This window comes from Nyctereutes procyonoides, unplaced genomic scaffold, assembly GCF_905146905.1.
Source record: "Nyctereutes procyonoides isolate TBG_1078 unplaced genomic scaffold, NYPRO_anot_genome, whole genome shotgun sequence".
NCBI classification, from domain to species: domain Eukaryota; kingdom Metazoa; phylum Chordata; class Mammalia; order Carnivora; family Canidae; genus Nyctereutes; species Nyctereutes procyonoides.
In genome coordinates, this window is record NW_026575133.1 from 41,146,116 (window position 1) to 41,167,886 (window position 21,771).

The window sequence follows — 21,771 nt, forward strand, 5'->3', positions numbered from 1 at the left end:
GAGGCAGATGCTTAGCTGACTGACCTACTCAGGCACCCTGGTACCTTACACCTTATATAGAGGACAACATTTTAATATTCAGATGCCAAATAACCTAAGTGCTTATGAAGAAGCTAAACATTAAAACATTTTCAGGTAGTATAGTTATCTTTAATTTTTAAAGGGTATTTCTTTCAAATAACTTTCAGCAGATCATGGAGCAGAATTTAGATGGTATTCAGAGAAAACAGTCTTTATGTGCATATAATTTTACAAATGGACAGTTATTTCTCTTTCAAAGGTGAAGGAATGACGATGTTACAATCCTTCTATGGTTTGGCATATCCATGGCCGCTCATAAATTGGGCCTGATTTCTGCCAAGGTCACTGGGAATGAGCTCCATTCCCACTTGACACACTTGGCATGTGTGTCAAGTCCATAGCACAGCAGGGATCCCCATGGGTGGAGGGCTGGAGAGACAGGCAGCCACTCCCAATAAGCTGCCTCCTCAAATACAAGTCCTGTTATTTCAGGGGAGCCCCACCTGTACAACAGCATGTGGTCTCCACATGCTCAGCAGCTAAATGGTATCTGCCACAGCGCTTGGGGAGACTCGGAGGTAGGGGTGATGAGTGCCGAAAACAGTGGGCAAGTGGAAAAGAGAAGAAAGTCCCTCTGGGGGTTGAGAAACTGCTGGTTGTCATTAGCGTCACCCGACCACTTATGCATCCCCCAGCCCCTGGACGGTTGTCCCAGTCGGGTCTGCACTGTGCTCATGAGCTTCACTCCAAGGTACAGACCCCGGGGATAAGTCCCTCAAAGTTCTCAAACTCCCCTACTTCCACTGTCCCAACTCTACAGCCCCACGGTCAGTCCCATGATCTGCCTTTCCTGTGCTTGTAATTCACAGCTGAGCAGTGACAGTCAGTCACTGGACCCTGTCCCCAAAGCCAGGCTCAGCTCCTACCTCACTGGAGGCTGGCAGACCTTTCCCTCATTTGGGGCTGGTTCTTTCCTCCAAGCCCTGAGACTCCATCCCAAGACTCTCTTAACTCTTGTCTTCACAGAGAAAACAGAGACCATTGGACTCAGCCCCTCCCAAACACCCTTCCAGCCCCTTCCTCCCAACACCCCTCTTCAGCTCTGCATGTGTGCACCTCAGTCCCCTGGGAGCTGTGTCCTCTCTGTGCAAGGCCTGGCCTTTGATCCACCCCCGCCCTGCCAAAGCTTCTCCGTCGGCTACGTCTTCTGCGCTGTCTTTCCCATAGACCATAATCACAGGATCAGTCTCCCATTCTTAGCAGCCGGAAACAACACTCCCCTCTCCCACTCTGGATGTCCCTCTTTACGTCATTAAGGTTCTCAACATAGTTCATGCTTCCTATTTTCTTTTCTTTTCTTTCTTTTTTTTTTTTTTGAAGGTTAAATTTCAACCTTGGCAAGTCTTTTTTTAAGATTTTATTTTTTTATTTATTCATGAGAGACACAGAGAGAGAGGCAGAGACATAGGCAAAGGGAGAAGCTGGCTCTCTTCAGGGAGCCCGATGTGGGACTCTATCCCAGAACCCCAGGATCATGCCCTAAGCCCAAGGCAAACACTCAAATGCTGAGCCACCCAGGCATCCCCATGCTTCCTATTTTCATTCACATATTCCTTTCATTTCTCAACTCAATGTGACATTTTTATTTTTATTTATTTATTTTTAAGATTTTTTAGAAAGTAATCTCTATATCCAACGTGGGGCTCGAAGTTACAACCTTAAGATCAAGAGTCACACACTCTACTGACTGAGCCAGCTGGGTGGCCCTCAATATGACATTTTTAAATTACAAAAATAAGTTTGTGGTAGGAATTTTTAGGTGATAACAAACCAAAACATGAGAATATAAAAACTGTGAGGCCTCATGCCTTAGAATAAACAATGTTAACATATTGGTTCAAAACCTTTGTCTTCCTTCTGTGCACTCATAAATGACCAGACATCAGGTAAAATATTACATGTTTTAGGTACATATATTTTTTGTTTAAAGGGAGAAGCAGGCTCCATGCAGGGTGCCCACTGTGGGACTCAATCCCGGGTCTCCAGGATCACACCCTGGGCTGAAGGCAGCGCTAAACCGCTGAGCCACCTGGGCTGCCCCACATATATTTTTTGAAACACAGAGCTAGTGGGCACTCTCAGACTCCTGCTGCACTGGTCCTCACTGGACCCCCTTCTCGGCTAGCCCCTTAAATGTTAGTGCTCTCACCCTCTGCGCCCTGTTCTCCTTCCTTCTCCCTGAACGTGTTCTCCGGGGGCTCCCTCACCCCTAGGGTTGCACTTCCATGGATACACAAGTCCCATCCATACTGCATTTCCAGCCCTGCATCACCTGATAACTCCAGATCCCTTTAACTACCCTGCCCTCTGAACACCTTGACTTGGACATCCCACACATACTTCAAACTTCACATGAAGAAGACAGTTCAGCACTTTATTCCCTGCAACTGTTGCTATGATGTATTTCCTATCTATTAAGAGCAGCATCTGGTTACCAGTTAAATAAGCAAGCAAACAAAACAAAACCACATATATACACACCTCTCCCATGGAACACAACTGGGTGTTCTCTCGTGATTTCTCCACTCTCCTCCTCCTGCTACATCCAATCTGTCCTCGGGTCCTGTAGGTTTTACATCTAAATATCTCTCAAATGAGTCTTCTTTCCTCTCCATTTTTAAGTATGGACATATTCATCTCTCTTGGGTTATATTCTAAAAGTCTCCTAAGCCAGCAGCCGAGATCTGGAGTAGAAATTATTCTGGAGCAGAGTTCCTTATTATTCTTCAGACTTCTGCAACGTCTTACTCTATTCTGCCCCATGATAATTTGCAATCTCACTTATAGTAGGACACATGGCCTTTATCTTTTCAATAGCTGATGAACTGAATTTGGTAATTTTATTCTTTGCTTGTCCTGCTCATGAGGGAAGGTCCAAATACCTTGGATGGGGTGGCATGGTTTCCGGGGAAGTCTGGACCCTCCATGATCAGTGGTCAATGGTCAATGGTGGCCAAGAGCTCTCAACAAGAAGCTGGCAGAGGGCATCCAGACCCTGTCTCCAAGGAGAAAGCAAAGATGACAGGGGGAAGCCAACTTCCCCTATTTGCCTAGCTCGACTCTTTGCTGTGCTAGACAGGGAGGGAATGCAGGTGGACATCCTTGCTCACGATGTCCATTTTAATACCAGGCTGAAGACGTCTACTGCTCTAGTTCTCCTGGGGTCCAGTTGATAAACTCTCCTACAATTCTGTTAGCAAAAAAAATCCCTGTGTATTTTGGGGTCATTATTCAAAGCCTCAAGGGGCCGTGGCTGAGGGAAAGAGAGAAAGGGCCCTGGTATGGATAATAGTTTTTATCCCTCTGGCCTCACTGTTCTTCAACCACATGGTTGCTGAGGTGATTTTCTACTTGAGACAAAGAGGGCCATGTTTCTGCCCTAATTGCCCTCAAGATGAAGTCCATCCTCCTCAGCCTGCCACTTCAGGCTTCTTGTTATAGCTTCATCTTTTGGCTCCTCCTGCAATTTCTACCCCAGCAATTCTAAACTACATCCTGCTCCTTGCGCATCCCATGCTTTTTCGAGCCGCTGCCTGGAATGTCCTCTCCACTCACATGTCTACCTAGAAATTTTCAACTCAAAATTTGAGACATTGCTCAAAAAATCGACAGCTTGGTGAAGCCATTTTGGCTCTTGTGGAAGCTCCTCTCCTACTACCAACCCGGGCAGGTATACCTTCTCTCTCCTCCCTAATAACTTCCTCACTCTGGCAGTCCTTCTGTACCTGCACATGGCCAGCATACTGTGCTTGTTACATGACCCTTCTTCTCTGGCTTCCCCAGGGCAAGATCAGCATCTCCCCCACTTTTACACACCTGCCACCTGGTACACAGCGGATCCTCGACAACTACGAAGCAGACGAAGACAGGCAGCACTTCAGGCAGCAGAGAAAGAAAGGAAAGGCACTTAGAGGGTGCTTGGTCTCCTTAAGTATGTTTCAGGCCAGCATCAAAGTTGGGTCAGAATACAGCTTAAAAGCTGGTCATGGAAAAAAAAAAAGGGGGGGACATGGTGACAGGACACCGACTTTCTAAGCATTCTGGACCAGGGCTTGGGAGAACTGAGAGAAACTGATCATTTAGGTAAATACGCCACTGCCCAAGGCAGCTGGGTGGGGGTACCAACAAGACTATAAAATCTTATATTAGCCTCAGAGAGCAGAAACATCTGCTAAAGCCACAGCGGGCAGGCTGGCCAAGTTCAGCAACGGGTTAGCCAGGACAGCCCTGTGACCAACGGAAAGGGCCACAGAGGGGAAGAATCGACCATCCACGCCAAGAGGATCAGGAGGGACTGGCAGTGACAGGGGGGCTCCCAGAGCCCAGGGGAGCTAGATGTCCGTGACCCAGCTGGGAGGGGCAGCAGGGACCTCCTCTGCCCCTTCCAGCCCAGGCCTTCGCTGGCTCCCAAACTCCCTCACACTCTTGGAGCCCATTGGCTGTCAGAGCCTGAGAACTTAGGCAGTTTTTCTCCTTTTCTCTGAGGACTTCGAGGTTTTAACAGTAAGGTACTGCTAGCTCTCCACTCGCACACTGAAACAACTTAAAAGGAAAGAGATAATTCATTTGCCAGCCAACATCTCTGTTTAAAGAGTTTTCTTTTTCATATCAACACTTCCATGAATTCTGAATTTGATCAACTCTTTGCTACACAGTTGGACATTAACAAAACATCAACACTCTGACAACCTGCTGGGGTCAGAAAGGAACATCTTAAAACTCTTTGGACTCCACGTTAAGACAGGCTTCCAATCCCAATCTTTGATCTCTATTATAAAGCAGTACCAATAAAATATCATAGAGATTTATGGGCGAACTTTCATTTGAGCTGTTTCACACCTAAAATAACATGAGAATTGGGGCCAACAGGCAGACAATTTAGCTTTAGGTTTCAACTGTTTAGCGTTTCTTTTACTTTTAAAACTTAATTCACTTATTTTTAAAAACGACCTTACATTTTACAGTTTCATTGTATTTCCCTCTTAGGGAAGACAAGAGACACTCACTGGGTAGATTTCATGTCCTTCTGAGAAGGACAGGCCTGAACTCAGGTAGACACTTGTCCCTTTGACGAACAGATGCCAAAGTGTGCCTGGGTGCCTCCGTCGGCAAGATGAACAGATGCCTAATTTTTGTCAAAAAGAAAGAGCGTATCCTTTCATGGGACTTAAATGGGCAATATTTCAATTTATCTTTCCTCCTGAGTACACTCCATTGTTACTGAGAATAACCAAATACTTATTACTGTAAGTAAAATCCCAACAAAAAGAATTTCATTTTAAAGACAAGTAAAATGGAATCTGGACCCAACATCTGTTGTATAGTCTTGATCTATGGGATGATTCCCCAAATCAAGCTTAGACTGTAATTCTGGTATCGGTTACTTATAAGCCAGCAGCGCTTGATGGAAAGAAATTGGGGCCGCATTCGCCATAGGTGGGAACCACCCGGCCCCCCACCCCCAACACACGCATGCCTTCCCCCATCTGATTAAGTTGGGAGAACTGATTCTGCCAAATGAGAAAGCAGAGAATCTGGAGGAAGAGGAAAGCAGCTCATCCAGCTTTTAAGAAGACCTTTACAGGCAAAGAAAAGTGAAAACAGCAGAAAAGTTCCTGGACACAGTCATTTAAGAAACAAAAATGAGTAGGAAGAAAGGTCAGAGCAGTGGTTCAAAGGAACCAGAATGCACAGCTTCTGCTGTCCAAGGTTGTGGGCTGGCGCCATTTGCTCCAGCCAAGCTGGGGGCCGAGCCGGGCAGCGGGAGCCCACAGCCACTCAGGGGCACATGGGCCCTTCCCCCACCTAGCTCCGCACTTTTAGAGCTCAGGAGCAGAGCCCCAACTCTGCAGTCCTGAAGGGAAATTCTAGAACTGCGGCAATCAAGAAACCAGAGTAAAGAGAATAGGAAAGGAAATGTTCTTTGTTATTTAACCCAATTTTATTTTTCCATTTTCTGATTTTGAAAGAGAATTCCTGGTTATAAAAGGAGAATGCAAAATCTAGATAAGAGAAAGCCACCTGCTTAGCAGAAGAACCTCTAATTGTGTCTGGGATTCTTAACTATTTGAATCTGAATGACAGAGTTAAATTTTTCTACATGGGGAGAACAATTCACATTTATTCACTTTCTGTGGCCTTGAAAATCTAAGAGATTGCCACTTCTGTTTCTTTCCATCATAACATTACAGTTCTGTAGATATAAGGGATTTTGGAGTCTGATCTCTGTTGTCAGAAGCCTTGGGCCAGGCAAAGGCCAAGAGTTGGCCTACTGCATTTTTGGGCAGGAGGTATGGATGGGATGTCTCCAACATGAGGTTATATTAAGTGTAAGCAATGTACAAATATCAGAGCTGTGTTCTCAGGAAAGCCAACCTATGAGTGAGGGAACTGGTCTTTGAGTGGCTCCTTTGACTGGGTTCCTACACTAAAAGGAGCCAGAGTGGACTAAGAGTCATCCCCCAAAAAGCTTCAAAATGAAAACATTTTTATTAAAGTATAATACATGTATAAGTACATAAGTTATAAAGGAAAAGCTTGTGCATTTTCACTCTTGTAAAAGCTCATGTAATTAGTGATCTGGGTACTAATTACTGCTAGCAGTCCCCTCATCATTTGGGCTCTGTTTCTCCAAAGGTCACCACTATCCAGACTTCTATTAGCTTTGCCCATTTTTGAACTTTACACAAATGGACCCCTACAGTGGGTGCACCTGTGCCTGGTTTCTTCCACCATGTTTGTGTGTGCAGTTGTCATTCATTGTCAGGCAGCTGTTCATTCTCACTGCTCTATAGAGTTCTACTGTGCAAATCTACCACGATTTACTTGTTCACTCTACAGTGGATGGGTACTGAATTGTTCCTGGGTTGTTCTTTTTTTTAGGTAGTATTACACTGTTATTTTAATTTACATTGCCCTGGTAATATATGATGTGGAACATCTTTTCACATGCTTATTTGTCATCTGTACATCTTTGGTGAAATGCTTTTCCATCTCTGAGGTTCCAGATTATCTTGTAAAGGGCAGGTCAGAAGCAGATTAGAAAAGGGCCTGAAACTTTTTCTCAAAAGGCATTTGATTCCATTCTCTTGTCATAGTGTGACAATGTCGTAGACATTACAGTGTCACATTACAGCATGTGGCTGTGTTGTAAAAACATTAAAAAAAAAATGTGGCTGGTGTGGGCTGACTTTGCAAAGCCCCACTTTGAAACAATAGCTTGAAAGCAGTCACTTCTCCTCATTTCTTTCTGAACATGAGCACCTGTCTGCGTGACTTAGGTGGCAGGACCAATCTGAAACCTGAGATGGGTCCCTGCGTCTTGCTGTGGTATCTTTTTCAGTTTGGTTCATCTTAAATATATAAGAAAAACATGCAACCACAGAGGGGAAATAACTTTTTCAAAGAAAGCCTTTTTTAAAAGATTTCACTGGATGTGAGAAAAGATATTCAGATGAGATTGCTGTTCCTCATGATTTTTTTTTTTTTTTTTGGTAAGAAAAGAGAAACAAAGGGGGCAGACTAAATAGGATGCCTTTCAATCCAAGAAACGGGAGACTTACCTTCTGAACCAAGTAGACACTTGTAGCTCTCTCAGCAGCTACTTTATCCAGAGGGGATCCCTCGGGAACAAAGTAACTGACATCCGCGATATGAACCCCCACTTCAAAGTTGCCTGTAAATGCAGAAGGAAGTTGATCAGTGTGGGATGGAAGGCAGGGTCATTCCCCCCAGGAATCACTCCCAGGACTGTGCACACTCTCAGAGGCCATGGGACCTGAGGTGTGGGTCACTGTTTCCAGTCTTGCAGGGCTCTCCACCTGCCCCCCCCCCGTGATTTGCATGGTTATGTTCCTCACTATACACTAACAGTGAGATTTTTATCTTCCAGAAACAACATTAACCATCTTCGCAAGATGTCTCCTGTTTCTAAAGGCCTCTTGTGTTTTTAAACATCAGCTGACTTGCAAAGGCAGGCTCACTTGGGATGGTGAACAAGCCCTTTCAGGGCACTAGAAATGAATGAATCTCTGATTCCCACGGATTCTGTTTCTGAAGTCTCTGTTCCTCCTGTCCATTCTGACCACAGCCTTCACGTCGAGCCCTATACCTGGCCTTCCTTCCTTGATTCTGCCCCTTCTCACCTAGCCCTGTGCACTGTGGCCTGGACTCTTCTCAGCCATGGACCTGGTGATAGCACTCCTTAGCCTGGAAGCCACATCCTCCCTTGGTGTCCCCCAACCTGCCTCGCCAGCCTTCCACCTTCCCCTTCCACATCTCTGCACGCAGCTGTCATGGGACACCTCTTTCCATTCCCAGAACAGACCTTACCTCATCCCACTGAGATGTTTGCTTGGCTCATGTATTTTTCTTCTTATGTTTGGGATCATCTCAACAGGACCTGCCTATCAAATTCCTTCTTATCTTTTAAGGATCAATTCAAAGAGAATTTTAGAATAAGAGGAGATTCTCTGCCCCCTGTTTCTTCTACCTGCATGGTCAAAGCACCTAATCAATTTATCAATGAAGATGATTACCATTGTCTTTTCTTCAGCACTCATCTCTGCCAGACACCACAGCATATCTTTACTGGCTTACATATGTACTGTCTGCCTCTCTTCCTACAATGTAAGCTCCGACAAAGAATCTTTTGTGTAAAGTTCACTGGTCTCAGCCCAGTACCTAGAAGAATGCCTGACAAATAGTGAGCACTCAGTAAATACCTGTTGAGTGAATGAATCAATCAACAGCTGGTTTGTTTGCCTGTTGTCCTGTCTTTTCTGATAAAAGACCCCTTTTTCCCCTTGTAAACTGCTCTGTCCCTTCCTGGTGGGGCTGTTTTTCAACAGGTCCTGCCTACCAGTTCTACCAGAGAGACGGGCAGATGATGTAGGCTGGTGGAATCACTTAAAGTGTGGTTGAGTGGATGGTTAGGTTGAACATCCCAAGAATCATCTCTCACATGCACCATATGTGACTATACACACTTACATACGTATATGAAAATGGACAGAATCCAAAAAAGATAACACATGTAAAATAAGGGTGTAGTATGACGAGTACATTATGGGCAGACAGGCATACTGATATCAACACAAAGGCGAATTTGCTTACATTTAAATATATGCTTGGGGTGCCTGGGTGGCTCAGTTGGTTGAGGATTTGACTCTTGGTTGCAGCTTGGGTCATGATCTTGTCATGAGATGGAGACCTACATTGGGCTCTGCACTGAGCACATGGAGTCTGCTTTAGGATCTTCCCCTTTCTCTCCCTCTTCCTCTCCCCTGCTCCTCCCTCACCCCTGCTTGCTTGCACATGCTTTCCCTCTCTCTTTAAAATAAATACATAAAATCTTTAAATATATGCTTGATGTAATTCCACTACACCTTATGCTTGTTCATAGTGACTTCAGGAAAGAGAATTTCTCTTTTGGGACCCCAGACAGTAAGGACCATCATAAGTCTGGAGCTGCCAAGGAAACATCTATGCCACATAATCATGCCAATATAGAAAATAAAGAGTCTAGGAAATAAAGGGAGAGTCATGATGGCCTCATTTGAATTCTAAGATCCAGCTGAATGTGAAACTAGTCTACCTATTGACTTGGCAGTTCATGAATCAATCAGTTCCCTTTCAGTTATGACTCACAGGAAGAGTCCTGACTGATACCCAAGTTGATTCAGAAGAGCTTCCGAGCACATCATTACTTGCTTCTGGCTGCCTAGATAATCAACCTGAAAGTGTCACACATTTTATCTGCAGATTTTTGAAGCAATTTATTATCCCCCTATTCCTTCTTCTCTGGGGGACCACTCTTCCTTCAGTTTTTTTCAAATGGAAAATTGTTTAAGCATGGGGTGGTTAAAAGAAGGGGCTCAGGGACAGAACAGAATTTAAGATTCCCCATTCCTCATCTGTCTCACACTCGAGGACCACCCTCCTACAGGGCGTTCATTGGGTTTTTCTGCCTATTATTGTAATGTTAACACATTGGGGGAACTGAAGTCCATCTAGGAGATCTTGGCTGCAGTGGGATAATATTAAAGACCTACTTCCCACAGAGAAGAGGGCCATCTGGAAAGCAAAGAGAAAGGAGTGTGGCTCAGAGGTCAGCAGCCTCACTCTAAGAGCCACACAGCTGTGCTGTTGGGTCACTGGGAGCAAGGACACCTGCCCTGCAATGATCGAGGAACTCAACCCTAAGAGAATGTGGCCAAGAGCCTCAGACAGCTCAACTTCCAATTTTGATATTACAAGTATCTAAAACCAACACTTGGGGAAGGTAAAATAAAGTGTCTTCTTTTGAAGTCAGAATTATAATATATTGGCCTAACAGGTAAATATTGACCAAGGGAAAGGAGAGGATTATTACATCATGATATAAACCATAATTTTAAATTCAGTCTGTGTGTTGTTACTACACATGAACTTTCTGTCCTTAGTCAAAATTGACAAACTGACAAAGAGTTCACTACGGGAGATAAAACATGAAGAAGGCCAATCAAAACATATTTCAGAGGCTTAAATTTCACTCAGAATTCCCAGCAGAGCCTCTAAGACCAGCAAAGAGAAGCTCTCTTATTCTCTCCTTTGGACCCTTTTTTTGGTGTGGAAACCCTAAGTAAATATTTTACTACATGTATTTACATAATGTGAACTTGCAGAACTCTTGAGGCAGTGGCACTGAAGGTTTTATTCTATGAAAGAGAAAATATAAATCCAAACGTTCTGTAGTATCTGCTGCCAGGACATTTAGGACCGATTTGATATTTAAAAAAAAAATAATTGTCTTCCATATAAAAGAATTCTTTAAAACAGTTTTTTTATGTGAAAAAGTTCTCACCTACAGGGGTTAAGGTAACCCCAGAAAGTTCTTGAAGAGCCGGGGAAGCAGAGCCCCCGGGGCTGGCCATGTCTGGCTTGCCTTGCTCAGTGCCCACAAACTTAAATGAATACAAATGCTCCTTGGAATGAACCTGAGAGGACATGAGAGCTGCTTCATCCAATTAAAACACAAATGGAACTGAAAGCAGCGGCTTAAAAACCACCTTGTCTCAGCCAGCCTCCCAGCCAGTTCAGGCACTTTCCAGCGGTGTCCCTGCCTGGTGGCCGCTGACATAACCCTCGGGTGGGGCGCTGACTACTGAAGCCACTTGCTCTACATCTTGCCACTTCAGTGACAACAGGTGAAAGTGCTCTGGCACCAGGATCAGCTTATGAACACAGTGCTGACAACGATCATAAAGGATCAGAAGGACAGCAGTAGTGGCTGTTTAAGGTCTCCTCCAAGACAAGGGTTCCACATACATTAATATAATTTTGACACAGGCACACAAACTGAATTTCACAGATGAATCATCTGAGGCTCAGAGAGGTTCCGAGTCACTCATCCAAGGTTACCTGCCTAGTAAGTAATCACCCCCGGATTCAAAACCAGGTCAGATTCAGAGTCTCTGCTCCTCTTCTTACCTTCCCCTCCCCTAGACTCCAAGATGATACAACTCAATTGTTCATCTCAGGAGCTGCAGCTCAAAATCTCTCCCTATCTCTAGGAGATTCAACAGAAGCCATTCACGGTCAGGGACTTAGAAATCCCATTGGCGACTTTCACCAGCCTTGTTCCCAGCCACCTCCCTGTCCCTGCGTCTCTCTGGGCTCCTGCTGCCGCTCACCTTCGCTGCTTGCAGCCTAGCCTGGCTGGACAACAACTGCTAAGTCCTCAACTGCAGGTCGACTTCACCATGAGTCCTGAGGATCCAGCTACTCCCATGTGTCCTCCTCAGCTTGTGGCAGAATGACTCTCCCTCAGTACCCGAAGGGGCTGTACCTCATACAGCCAGGGACTGTGCTACCCCTCTGTGGACCAAGCCAGGGCCTTCCAGACTTGGGTCACTGCTAAGACCAGACAGTGGTGACAGGGGCTCTTCTTGACCAGAACATTGCTTTTGATCCAGAACATCAGGGAATAATGCTGCAAATGTACCTCACCAGCAAAAAATAGCTGCTTTTGTCTGCGTCACTAATGACCATTGTGTTGCTAAATCCAGGCCTGACTTGGCCTGACCTTACAGGGCATCTGAGACCTAGTGATTTCTCCCTCCTTGACACATGCTTCCGTGGCTTGAGCATGTCTAGCAGTGTGACTACTTCTCAGGCTCCTCTTCCTCTCCTGTCCCTTATACGTTGGCATGTCTCCTAGCCCTGCCCTGGGCTGCCTTCTCTGGTCATCCTATTATCTCCCTGGACTGTCTCATCCACTCTCAGGAGTTCAAACATCATCTCTGTGCTTTGGTCTCCTTATTCTGTGCCAGCCACCTAGACTTCTTAGAGCTCCAGACTGACATGCCACTCAGCTGTTCCACGGACATCTCACACTCATACCTCTGAAAGTCCCTACCTGCAGCCAAACCATGTCTCTTCCTGCGCTCTCCATCCCAGGAGGTGGGATCACCTCCCCTAAACCAAAAGGGGCACCGTCACTACTTGAACCTAAGAGAAACTAGGCCTGTCTCTGCCTGTGTCAACCAATCACTCTGAACTCTATCTCCCAAATCTGCTGGTCTCTCTTCTTCCCACCATCCCCACTGTGGCCAAGGCCACCATTGTTTCTTTGAAGAAAGATCTAAAAACCGCCTTGTTGTACTCCCTGACATTTCTCAAGCCCATTTTCCACAAAGATAATACCCCTTCTAAAATACAAACCTCCCTGTCACCCTGTTTCTCTTCCTGACGACTCCTGCTGGTCCCGCAGACCATTGCATCAAGCCCACTCCCTCTGGCAGGCTTCCCCTAATGACCTAGACAGGGTCTACTCACTCCTCTAGGTCTTCCCACAGCATCTTACACTGTGCCCCTCACCAGGGCTCAATGCCACTTACTCGAAGTAGGTCATGAGGTATCTCCCCCACCCTCTGTCACCAGCACAAAGGGCAGAGAAAGGGCCCAGCACATAGTCAGTATCTGATGTCTGCTGAACAAATCAGAAAATAACCAACATATAGGGTAGACTCGTTGCCACTCTGGGCTGAAAGGGGTTGTAAACCCTGCCTGGTCTAACTGTGCAGACTCCTCCCAATCCCAGGTCTTTCCAGAGTGAGACCAATCTATGCTTGCACACCTCAGGTGACTCAGAAATCACTACTTTTCAGCATAGTCCAGTCCATCCTCAGATAGCAATGACAAAAATTTCTCCCTTTTCAAAGCCAAGATATGTCTTCCTACGGCTTTCACTTCTTGGCTCAGTTCTACCCATGGGGCTGCCCAGAACAAACCCCACTCCTGAGGATAGATAGCAATGTGGCTATGAGATATGAGTGCAGTGGCAGATCTCTCCCAGCAGGGCTGGGCTCTGCTTTGGGATTGGCAACAGCATTGACATATTTAGACATCATGTGGCCCCCTGGATCTTCTTCTCTCCTTCAGGCCCAATTACCATATGACTTGGCTTTGAGTCACCTAATAATCCTCAACATCCTCCCCCAAACATGTTCCTAATAACCACCTTCATTCATTCAATTAGCCATTCAACAGATATTATTACGTTCCTACTACATGGCAGGTACTTTCTAGGCTACTGGGAACATACAAGTAGATAACATCGACAGGGTCCCTTCTCTTGTGGGGTGTGCATTCTAGTGGGGAGAGAAAGACAACAAGCAAACAAATAAATGGTTAAGATTACTCAAGGCAGTGAAAAGGACTCTGAAGGAAATAAAACAGGCTGAGGTGATGAGAATGCCCGAGCCCCTCTTAGATTTAGTTAAGAAAGGTCTCTGAGGAAATAAACGGAGGCCTGTGTGTCTAAAAAGGACATCACATAATGGCACAGGGGAGCACATCAAGGCAGAACAACCAGAACAAAGGGTCAGAGGTGGGAGCAAGTTGGCTGCATGGAAGGTATAAAAAGAAGGGGAGATCTGGAACCCAGGAGGCTGGTGAGGTAGATTGGGGCCCTGATGAGAGGTGCCCTGCTGGGTCAAGATGAACCATTTAGATTTCATTTCAAGTGCAGCAGGAAACCACTAGAGAGTTTTAAGCAGAGAAGCAAATATTGCACCTTCACTTTCTCATTTTATCACTTCTTCATTCTGCGTATTGTGCTTCTGCAAATGCGGTCTCAGGTGGTACTGGACTGAAAAGGAGTCAGGAAGAACACAATCTCTTAGGAATGATGCTGCCAGGCAAACAAATTCAACCAACCCTTCCGGGAAGCAATATGTTTGGTAAACAGATGTAGATGATGAAAAGAAGCTAATCTACAAGATGCAGTGATAGATACCACAGACACTGGACTTCCCATCTCACAGATTGGCCTCCAACTGGCCTATGTGATGGGAAAATGATTCTCTTGCTTGGGTCACTCTCTTGACCCTGTGGTTATTAGTCTTTCCAACAACACAAGGCTTAACAGAGATCGAAAGCTGTGTTCTGAAAGCTTGAGAAGGGGAGTCCAATGGGGAGAATGGGGGGGGGGGCAGGGAGGGGTAGGGAGGGGCCAGCAGCCTTCTGCTGTCAAGACTTTCCCAGCAGTGATGGGCCTCCTTCAGGGCCGCACATCCAGTCAGAATGCGGGTCCCGACCTTAGCTTGGCCCCTTGCATTTTAGAGACAGATTCACAGCTGAGGAACAACTGGGCTTGGATCACCTTGTAGCCACACGATAAACTCCATCTTTTATTGGGGTAAGCAAACTCCCCCTTACTTTGATGGAAACACTGATTGGGTAAGAGAGACAACTCAAACTCTGACGTGTTCCAGTTCTGTGTGGTATTCAGTTATGTAATGAAACACAAAAGCTGACCACTGTACAGCAAGCCATGGCAGTACTCCATGGCCATGACGTGGCAATGGTTTGAAGACATTTCATAAACTTGAAAGGAGTCAAAGTGAAAAAATTCTAGGACAAGTATATCTGAATGCAATGTAAGGTACCCGCATATGAAGAGGAGTTGTACAAGAGTATTTCTCAGACCCTCCTGAAGGCCAGGATTCGAAGAGTCTGTACATTGTCTCTTTTAATTTTTCTTTTGCCTCTAGCAAAGGGTTAATGAGGACCTTTAGCTGCAAACTCCTTAACTGGTGAGCTCACCTTCTGGAACTAAACAGCTTAGAGAACCTTTTTCCTTCATTATTACAAAGGGCTCTATCAATCTGCAAGTACTCAACTAAACTGCCCACACAGCAATTTTTGTCATGTTCAATCTAATTCTCAGGAATCTAAGTTTAAATTTATATGAACAGCATGGAAGAGGAACACCCAGGTAGTAAATTCCACTTTTCCCCTTCCAAATGATTTGAGCAATGGCCTCCTTCATTAACAGGAAAGAGAATGAGGAGCTGAACATGTGAGGCTGGCACACCCAACGTCTGGGAATTTCCAGGCATTTCAGAAGTGAGTGGGGAAAGCCCAGGTCAGCTGGTCAGGCCTGGGACAGAGCATGGAGCACAGGCTCGTGCAAAGCTCTGAGTGCAGGAGGGCAGGCATTTGGTCTTTTCCTCACACTGAGAGAGAGTGTGAAGTCAGAGGGACCATGAAGGACCCTTGGAAGTAATTTCAAAGATAGCAGGTCCAAATAGTTATGGGTGGAAGTGGGGGTGGTAGATGGGGGTGTGGGTGGGGTGTGAATGGGGTGAACTGGTCATGGTTTCAAGGTTGCCAGGGCTGGGTGATGGGAACAAGGAGTTTCATTATACTATTCTGTCTATTTCTGTGCATGTTCGAAATTCTCTATCCAAAAATTAAAAAAAAAAAAAGTTTGCAGATGCTGAAGCCAAGAAAAGAAAAAAGTTTAAAAGGGAAAAATCCAGTTAAGTAAAACTAGCTATGAGTTTTGAAAGAAGGACAAGCCAATAGAGGCAGGAGAGGGTTACTGCTTGAACAAAATTAAAATGTCCCCAGTGATGATTTCTGGAGGCCGAGGATATGGGGACTGTTCCTTTTTACATTATACACATTTGTAATGTTTCCAGCTTTCAAAGGCTGGAAAAGAAATAAAGATAAAAAGTACAAAAAAAAGGGAAGGGAGAAGAAATGTGTGGGAGATATCAGAAAGACACAGAACATAAAGACTTCTAACTCTGGGAAATGAACTAGGGGTGGTGGAAGGGGAGGAGGGCGGGGGGTGGGGGTGAATGGGTGACGGGCACGGAGGGGGACACTTGACGGGATGAGCACTGGGTGTTATTCTGTATGTTGGTAAACTGAACACCAATAAAAATTAATTTATAAAAAAAAAAAAAGTACAAAATAAAAAAATGCAAACCTAGCTTTAAAAAATGGCTTCAAAGAAATATATCAAGATGGTAATGATGGTTTTCTCTAAGTGGTAGGATTATGAATTTTTCTTTTTGTTTGTATGTAAATATTAATATTTCCATCATAAATGGATGGCTTAACAGTCTTTCTTTCCTTCTTTCTTCCCTTCCTCCCCTCTTTCTTTCCTTCTTTCCTGTTTTCCCCCCTCTTTCAAATAAAAACATACCAACACCACGCTATGTCCTTGCTTTGCCACCTCCTAATCCTGGATGCCCCACCACACAGCAAGAGAAGGCACCACTGGCTGGCCTGGGCAGGGGGCAGCGAGTGGCAGCAGCTCATCTGACAAGTCTCCTGGCGGGCAAGGGTGAAGAAAGCACTTTACAGGCCAGTTCTATTAGAGGTGAGCTCAGTAAATGAAGCAGCACGAGTGGGCATGTTCCTTCTACATAAGAAACAACTATTTTCATGCCAGAAATGTGACTCCAGTTCACGGCAGCCTGTGGCTTTTGTCATCACTTTACAGGTCCAGCGTGTGTGGCTAGCCCAGGGAACCTACCCTTCCTCCTGCCTGTGGTGTATAGGGAACGCGTGCACGATCCCAGCAGACCGTTTCCCACAGACACGGGTAACACCAGATTTCAGCAGATTTTCACACCCATTTATGAATTTTTCAATTTTAGAAAAGCCTCTCTACAAAACATAATTACTGGTTTCTAATAGACAAATTTAAAAGAGGGGTACCATTTTCGACAAGTATTTAAGAAATCTAATAAGCATCTCTGTGAATTTAAATGCCTGTTCACTAGATGCAACTGCTCCCAACAACTGCTTAACCTGATCCCAGCCTTCCTTTCAGCTAGAATCAAAGCAGCTTTCATAGTCCCCTTGAATTTGGAGAGGCAATAGCTTTCAAAAGCTTTATGCCCTGTGACAAAACCTCTTAAGGGCTTTTCTCACATTCTGGAGAAGCTGTTTTAGTTTCTGATTATTTTTTTGCCATACCAAATTCATCTTTTTTGGATCTAATTACTCAGTTTCACTAATTAATTTCTTTTTCATGAAGGAGAAACAGTTTTCTGCTTCTCAGTTAACAAGAAATGATACTGTCACATATGCATGCTTATGAGCTCATGATAGGAGCTCACCCTTACTGGCCGTCTCCCAACAAGAGCACACTAAGTGCTTGCTTCCTTGTTTACATTAATTCATTTAATCCTCACAATGCTGTGAGATGGATCTCTTCCTACAGATGAGGAAATAGATCTAGGGCAGGCAGACAGCTTGCATCAAGGTCTGGCTCCCAAGCCTAAGCCCTTGATTACCACTTTATGGGATTTGCGCCTTAATATCAGGTACCTGACTAATTTGTAATTGCTTCTTTCTTAACCCCTATAATGCTACAAGCGCTCTTACTGTACCAGTTTGTAAAGGATCATACATTTACTTTGCAGGACACACACTTTAAGACAAATAGGTAGAAGAGAGTATGATTTTAAACACAGCCAAAATTGACTCCTTTATAGAGACAGTAAATATTCACTGAAGTTGAAAACCTACAACCAGTGGTCACTTTCTATTTATGAATATCCATATATCAATATCAGTTTTAATTTAGTTTTCATATAAAGTATTTTGAATTGCTAAATTTTTTGGTAACTAGATGCCAATGCTTTAATTATTAATCCTTTATGGTTTTAACACTTCTGGATGGAAATCCTCTATAAATGTATTATATATTTTCTTTTCTTAATAGCAGAATATAATTCACTATTAATATATTAAGGTCCTTATGCTGAATATTTCTTTTATACTTTCCAATTGATGCTGGTGTGGTTGAGTAGGGCACAGTGTCCAGTCCCTAGGATGTACTCTCAAATTTACTTGTCACTTGTGTCACCAAAATGGAATTAACATTGTTCAGATGCAAAACCTCCTGGTTAATTGTAATCACAGTTATCCCTGATTGGACCTGGCACATAAAATATTCAAATACTTCTCAATTAAATGAATCTACTGCACAAAATTTCTATGGGGTAGGTACTATTAATTTTAATGTTTTATAGGTGAAGACATTCAGGCTCAGAGAGGTTAGAGGACTTGCCTGATGGGGGAAGCCTGCATTAGAATACCGTTGGACTCTACTATCAATGTTCCTAACTATCACACCACAGGGCCACAAGGTACTGCCATTTCCTGAGGGGTTTTAGTCATCCCTTGACAAGCAGCCCCCTTGACTTCTTGTTTCTTAGCAGCTCTACTGAGATCGAATGCACATACTATACCATTCACTCATGCAAAGTGTACAGTTTTAATACATGCACAGTTGTGCCACCATCACCACCATCAACACTAACATTAAAACACTGTTACCCCTAAAAGGAGCTACATACCTGTTTTTAGCCACTTCCTATCTCTCTTCAACCTTCCCAGCCTCAGGCCACCACTAATCTACTCTGTCTCTATAGATGTGCTTCTTTTGGACATCTCATATACATGGAATGGTACAGTATGTGGTCTTTTGTGATTGTCTTCCTTTACCTAACAATGTTTCCAGTCAGTCCTTTATTTCTTTTTATGATTGAATAATGTTCCACTGTATGGTAATACTGCATTTCTTTAACTATTCTTGAGTTGACAGACATTGGGGTTGTTTCTACTTTTTATGCCTCTTCACTTCCTAAAATAAACTTTTTTTTTTTAAAGATTTGTTTTAAGTAATCTCTACACCCAATGTGAAGTTTGAACTCACACCCTAACATCAAGAGTTGCATGCTTTCCTGAGTGAGCCAGCCAGGAGCCCCCCAAAAGAAACTTTTTATCGAGGTATAAAATACAAAGCATACAATCCACAAGTATGAATTTTTACAAAGTGAATACACTTAGGTAATCACTCCCTAGTTCAAGATATAGAACATAACCAAAAGTCCAGAAGCTTCTTTTGTGCTTTCCACTCAGTCTTTCTACCCACCAAAGATAACTGCTTTTCTGACCTCTGCAATCTACAATCATTGATCAGAGTTGCATTTACACAAATGGATTCGTTCAGTAGGTATATTGTGCATGGGGGGATATCCGCCTTCTTTTGCTCAACGTGTTTGAGACTCATCCATGTTGAGTTTTAAATCTGGTCTGTACCACCACTGTTCCATACTCCATTGTAAGACTACACCACAATTTATCCATTTTACTGTTGATAGATACTTGGGTTGTTTTCAATGTTTTGCTATCATGAATCACACTTCCAGGAATACTCTTGTCCATATGTACTCATTTCTGTTGCCTATATATCTAAGAATGAAACTGCTAGGCCACAAGTGTGGATCTATTCAGTTCGATTACATACTGTACAACCGTTTTTCCAAAGTGGTCGTCCTAAACTGCACTACTACTCTGTGTACAAGAGTTCTCATTGCTTCACACCTCCACTGACAATTAGTATTATCAGCTTTCAAAAATCTTTAGCTATTCTGGTAGGAACATAGTAGTAACTCACTGTGGTTTTGATTTCCATTTTCCCTGTGGACTAATGATATTAAGAACTTTTCCTATGTTTCTGACTACCAGCTATCTATTTTAGAAAGTGCCTATTCAACTCTTTACATATTCTCAATAGGAGTCCTTTGCTTCTATAGATCATTACAAATGCCTTCTCCTCTGAGGCTTGCCTTTTCATTACTTTGATGGTGTCTTTTGATAAATGGAAGTTCTTAAATTTAATGAAAGTCAACTTATCACTTTCTTCCTTGAAGGTGAATGCCTTCTGTGTCCCACTGCAGTAATCTTTGCCTATCTCAAGGTCATGAGGCTATTCTTCTATATTATCTTCTAGAAGTGTATGTTTTACCTTTCCAACTTAGATCTATGAGCCACGTGGAGTTGACTTTTATAGAAGATGTGAAGGAGGAATCAAATTTCATTTTTCCCCATATGGATACACAGTTGATCTAGAATTTTTTTCTCTACTACACTGAGAAATACTGTGTTGTAGAGACACTATGACACCTTTGTTGAAAACCAGGTGATCATATATATGGGTCTGTTTCTGGACTTTCAATTCTATTTCCACCTTCACTTCTGAATAGCAACTGAATATTTATTATTTCAACATCACCTCACTAGAATTCTAGCTCAATCTAACATACCTCAATATAATCTTTCCATTTTATATTAATAATAATTTTCACTGAACACTTACTTTTTGTCTGGTGTGGTTTTAAATGCCAGGGATTGATCCATTTAATCTTCCCAGCAATTTTAAGTTAGGTATTATTATCCCCATCTTATAGACATATCCCCATCTTATATGCTTGTGGAGAAGCATCAGTAAGTAGCACAAGCAACTTTAGGCAGTTACTGCTAATATCTTTAAAGTGAAGTTGTGTTTTTGCAACAACAGGCATAAGAGGAGCTTTGTTCCTTTAGCTTTTCATACACTCAGAATTTTGAAACTAGAAGACACCCAAAAAACTGTCTAGTCCAAGCACCCATATAGCCAAAGAAGGAGAACCTCAGAGAAACCAGAGACATGCCCAAACTTACATGATGCAGTTGAGGCAAAGATAAGACAAGAACCCAGCTCTCCTGCTCCCATTCCAGTGCTCTCTCTGGTATACTGCAACTGCCTCTCATCATGCAATGAATGTGTTGGATCACTGAGACTCCTGAGCTGGCTTCCAAGTTTACCTTGGTGCCAGATACTTGAGGATGCCTGACTGGTGGGTGCCAGATTATCTTGGCTTTAATGATCAAGGAAACTGGAACCAATCAGCAGAGCTGGAAGCAGATGAACAGGCCACAGTCCAAATTTGGTTTAACAAGGTGCACTGAGACATCCATGAAAAAAGAGAATTTCCGAAGCCCAGACCCCACAGAAATCAGGCTAGCAAGATTTGAATGGAACATAGGAATAAGACTTAGAGGGGTGGAGCTGCCTCTCCACTTAATCTTTCCACTTAGATTCTGTGTCCTCAAAACAGGAACTCATTGGCAAGCATCCCAGAAGCCCACTTCCATGCCAGAGGCCTCGCATGACTATTTAGTTACTTGGATTTTTTGAGTCAAGGTATGATTCAGTAAAAAATGACCATACAACAAGGAGAGTTAAAATTGTTCACTCATCGATGCCCCAGATGAATGGAGAAGACGTGTACTTCCTTATGAGTCGACAGTTCTACAGAATTTTCCATTTTTCTTCCCAAGTTCATTATCTAGGGTCACACTATGAAAATAAGGTTTGTCTGAGACCAAGTACTTAGATTACCTGGAATCTGCCTGAGGTCAGAATGCCCTCTGACATAAGAGATTGCGAGAGGAAAAAAAATCAGTGTTTCAAAACCAAGATTAGAAATGACTTCACATAGAAGAGGAGCATAGGACTAATAGCATTGAAAATACCAGGCATCATAAATATGTCAGAGACAAACCCAGAAACAT

At 43.7% G+C, this 21,771-nt stretch overlaps 1 protein-coding gene across 4 annotated transcripts in view; it reads right to left on the reverse strand.

Moving 5' to 3' along the window:
- DIS3L2 (DIS3 like 3'-5' exoribonuclease 2) overlaps positions 1 to 21,771 on the reverse strand; it is a 344,308-nt gene that overhangs the window by 99,042 nt on the left and 223,495 nt on the right. For all 4 annotated transcript variants that reach the window (XM_055345950.1, XM_055345951.1, XM_055345952.1 and 1 more), the window contains one exon: positions 7,644 to 7,756. In XM_055345950.1, the coding sequence (XP_055201925.1) occupies positions 7,644 to 7,756 (113 nt within the window). The remainder of the gene's footprint in view (positions 1 to 7,643; positions 7,757 to 21,771) is intronic.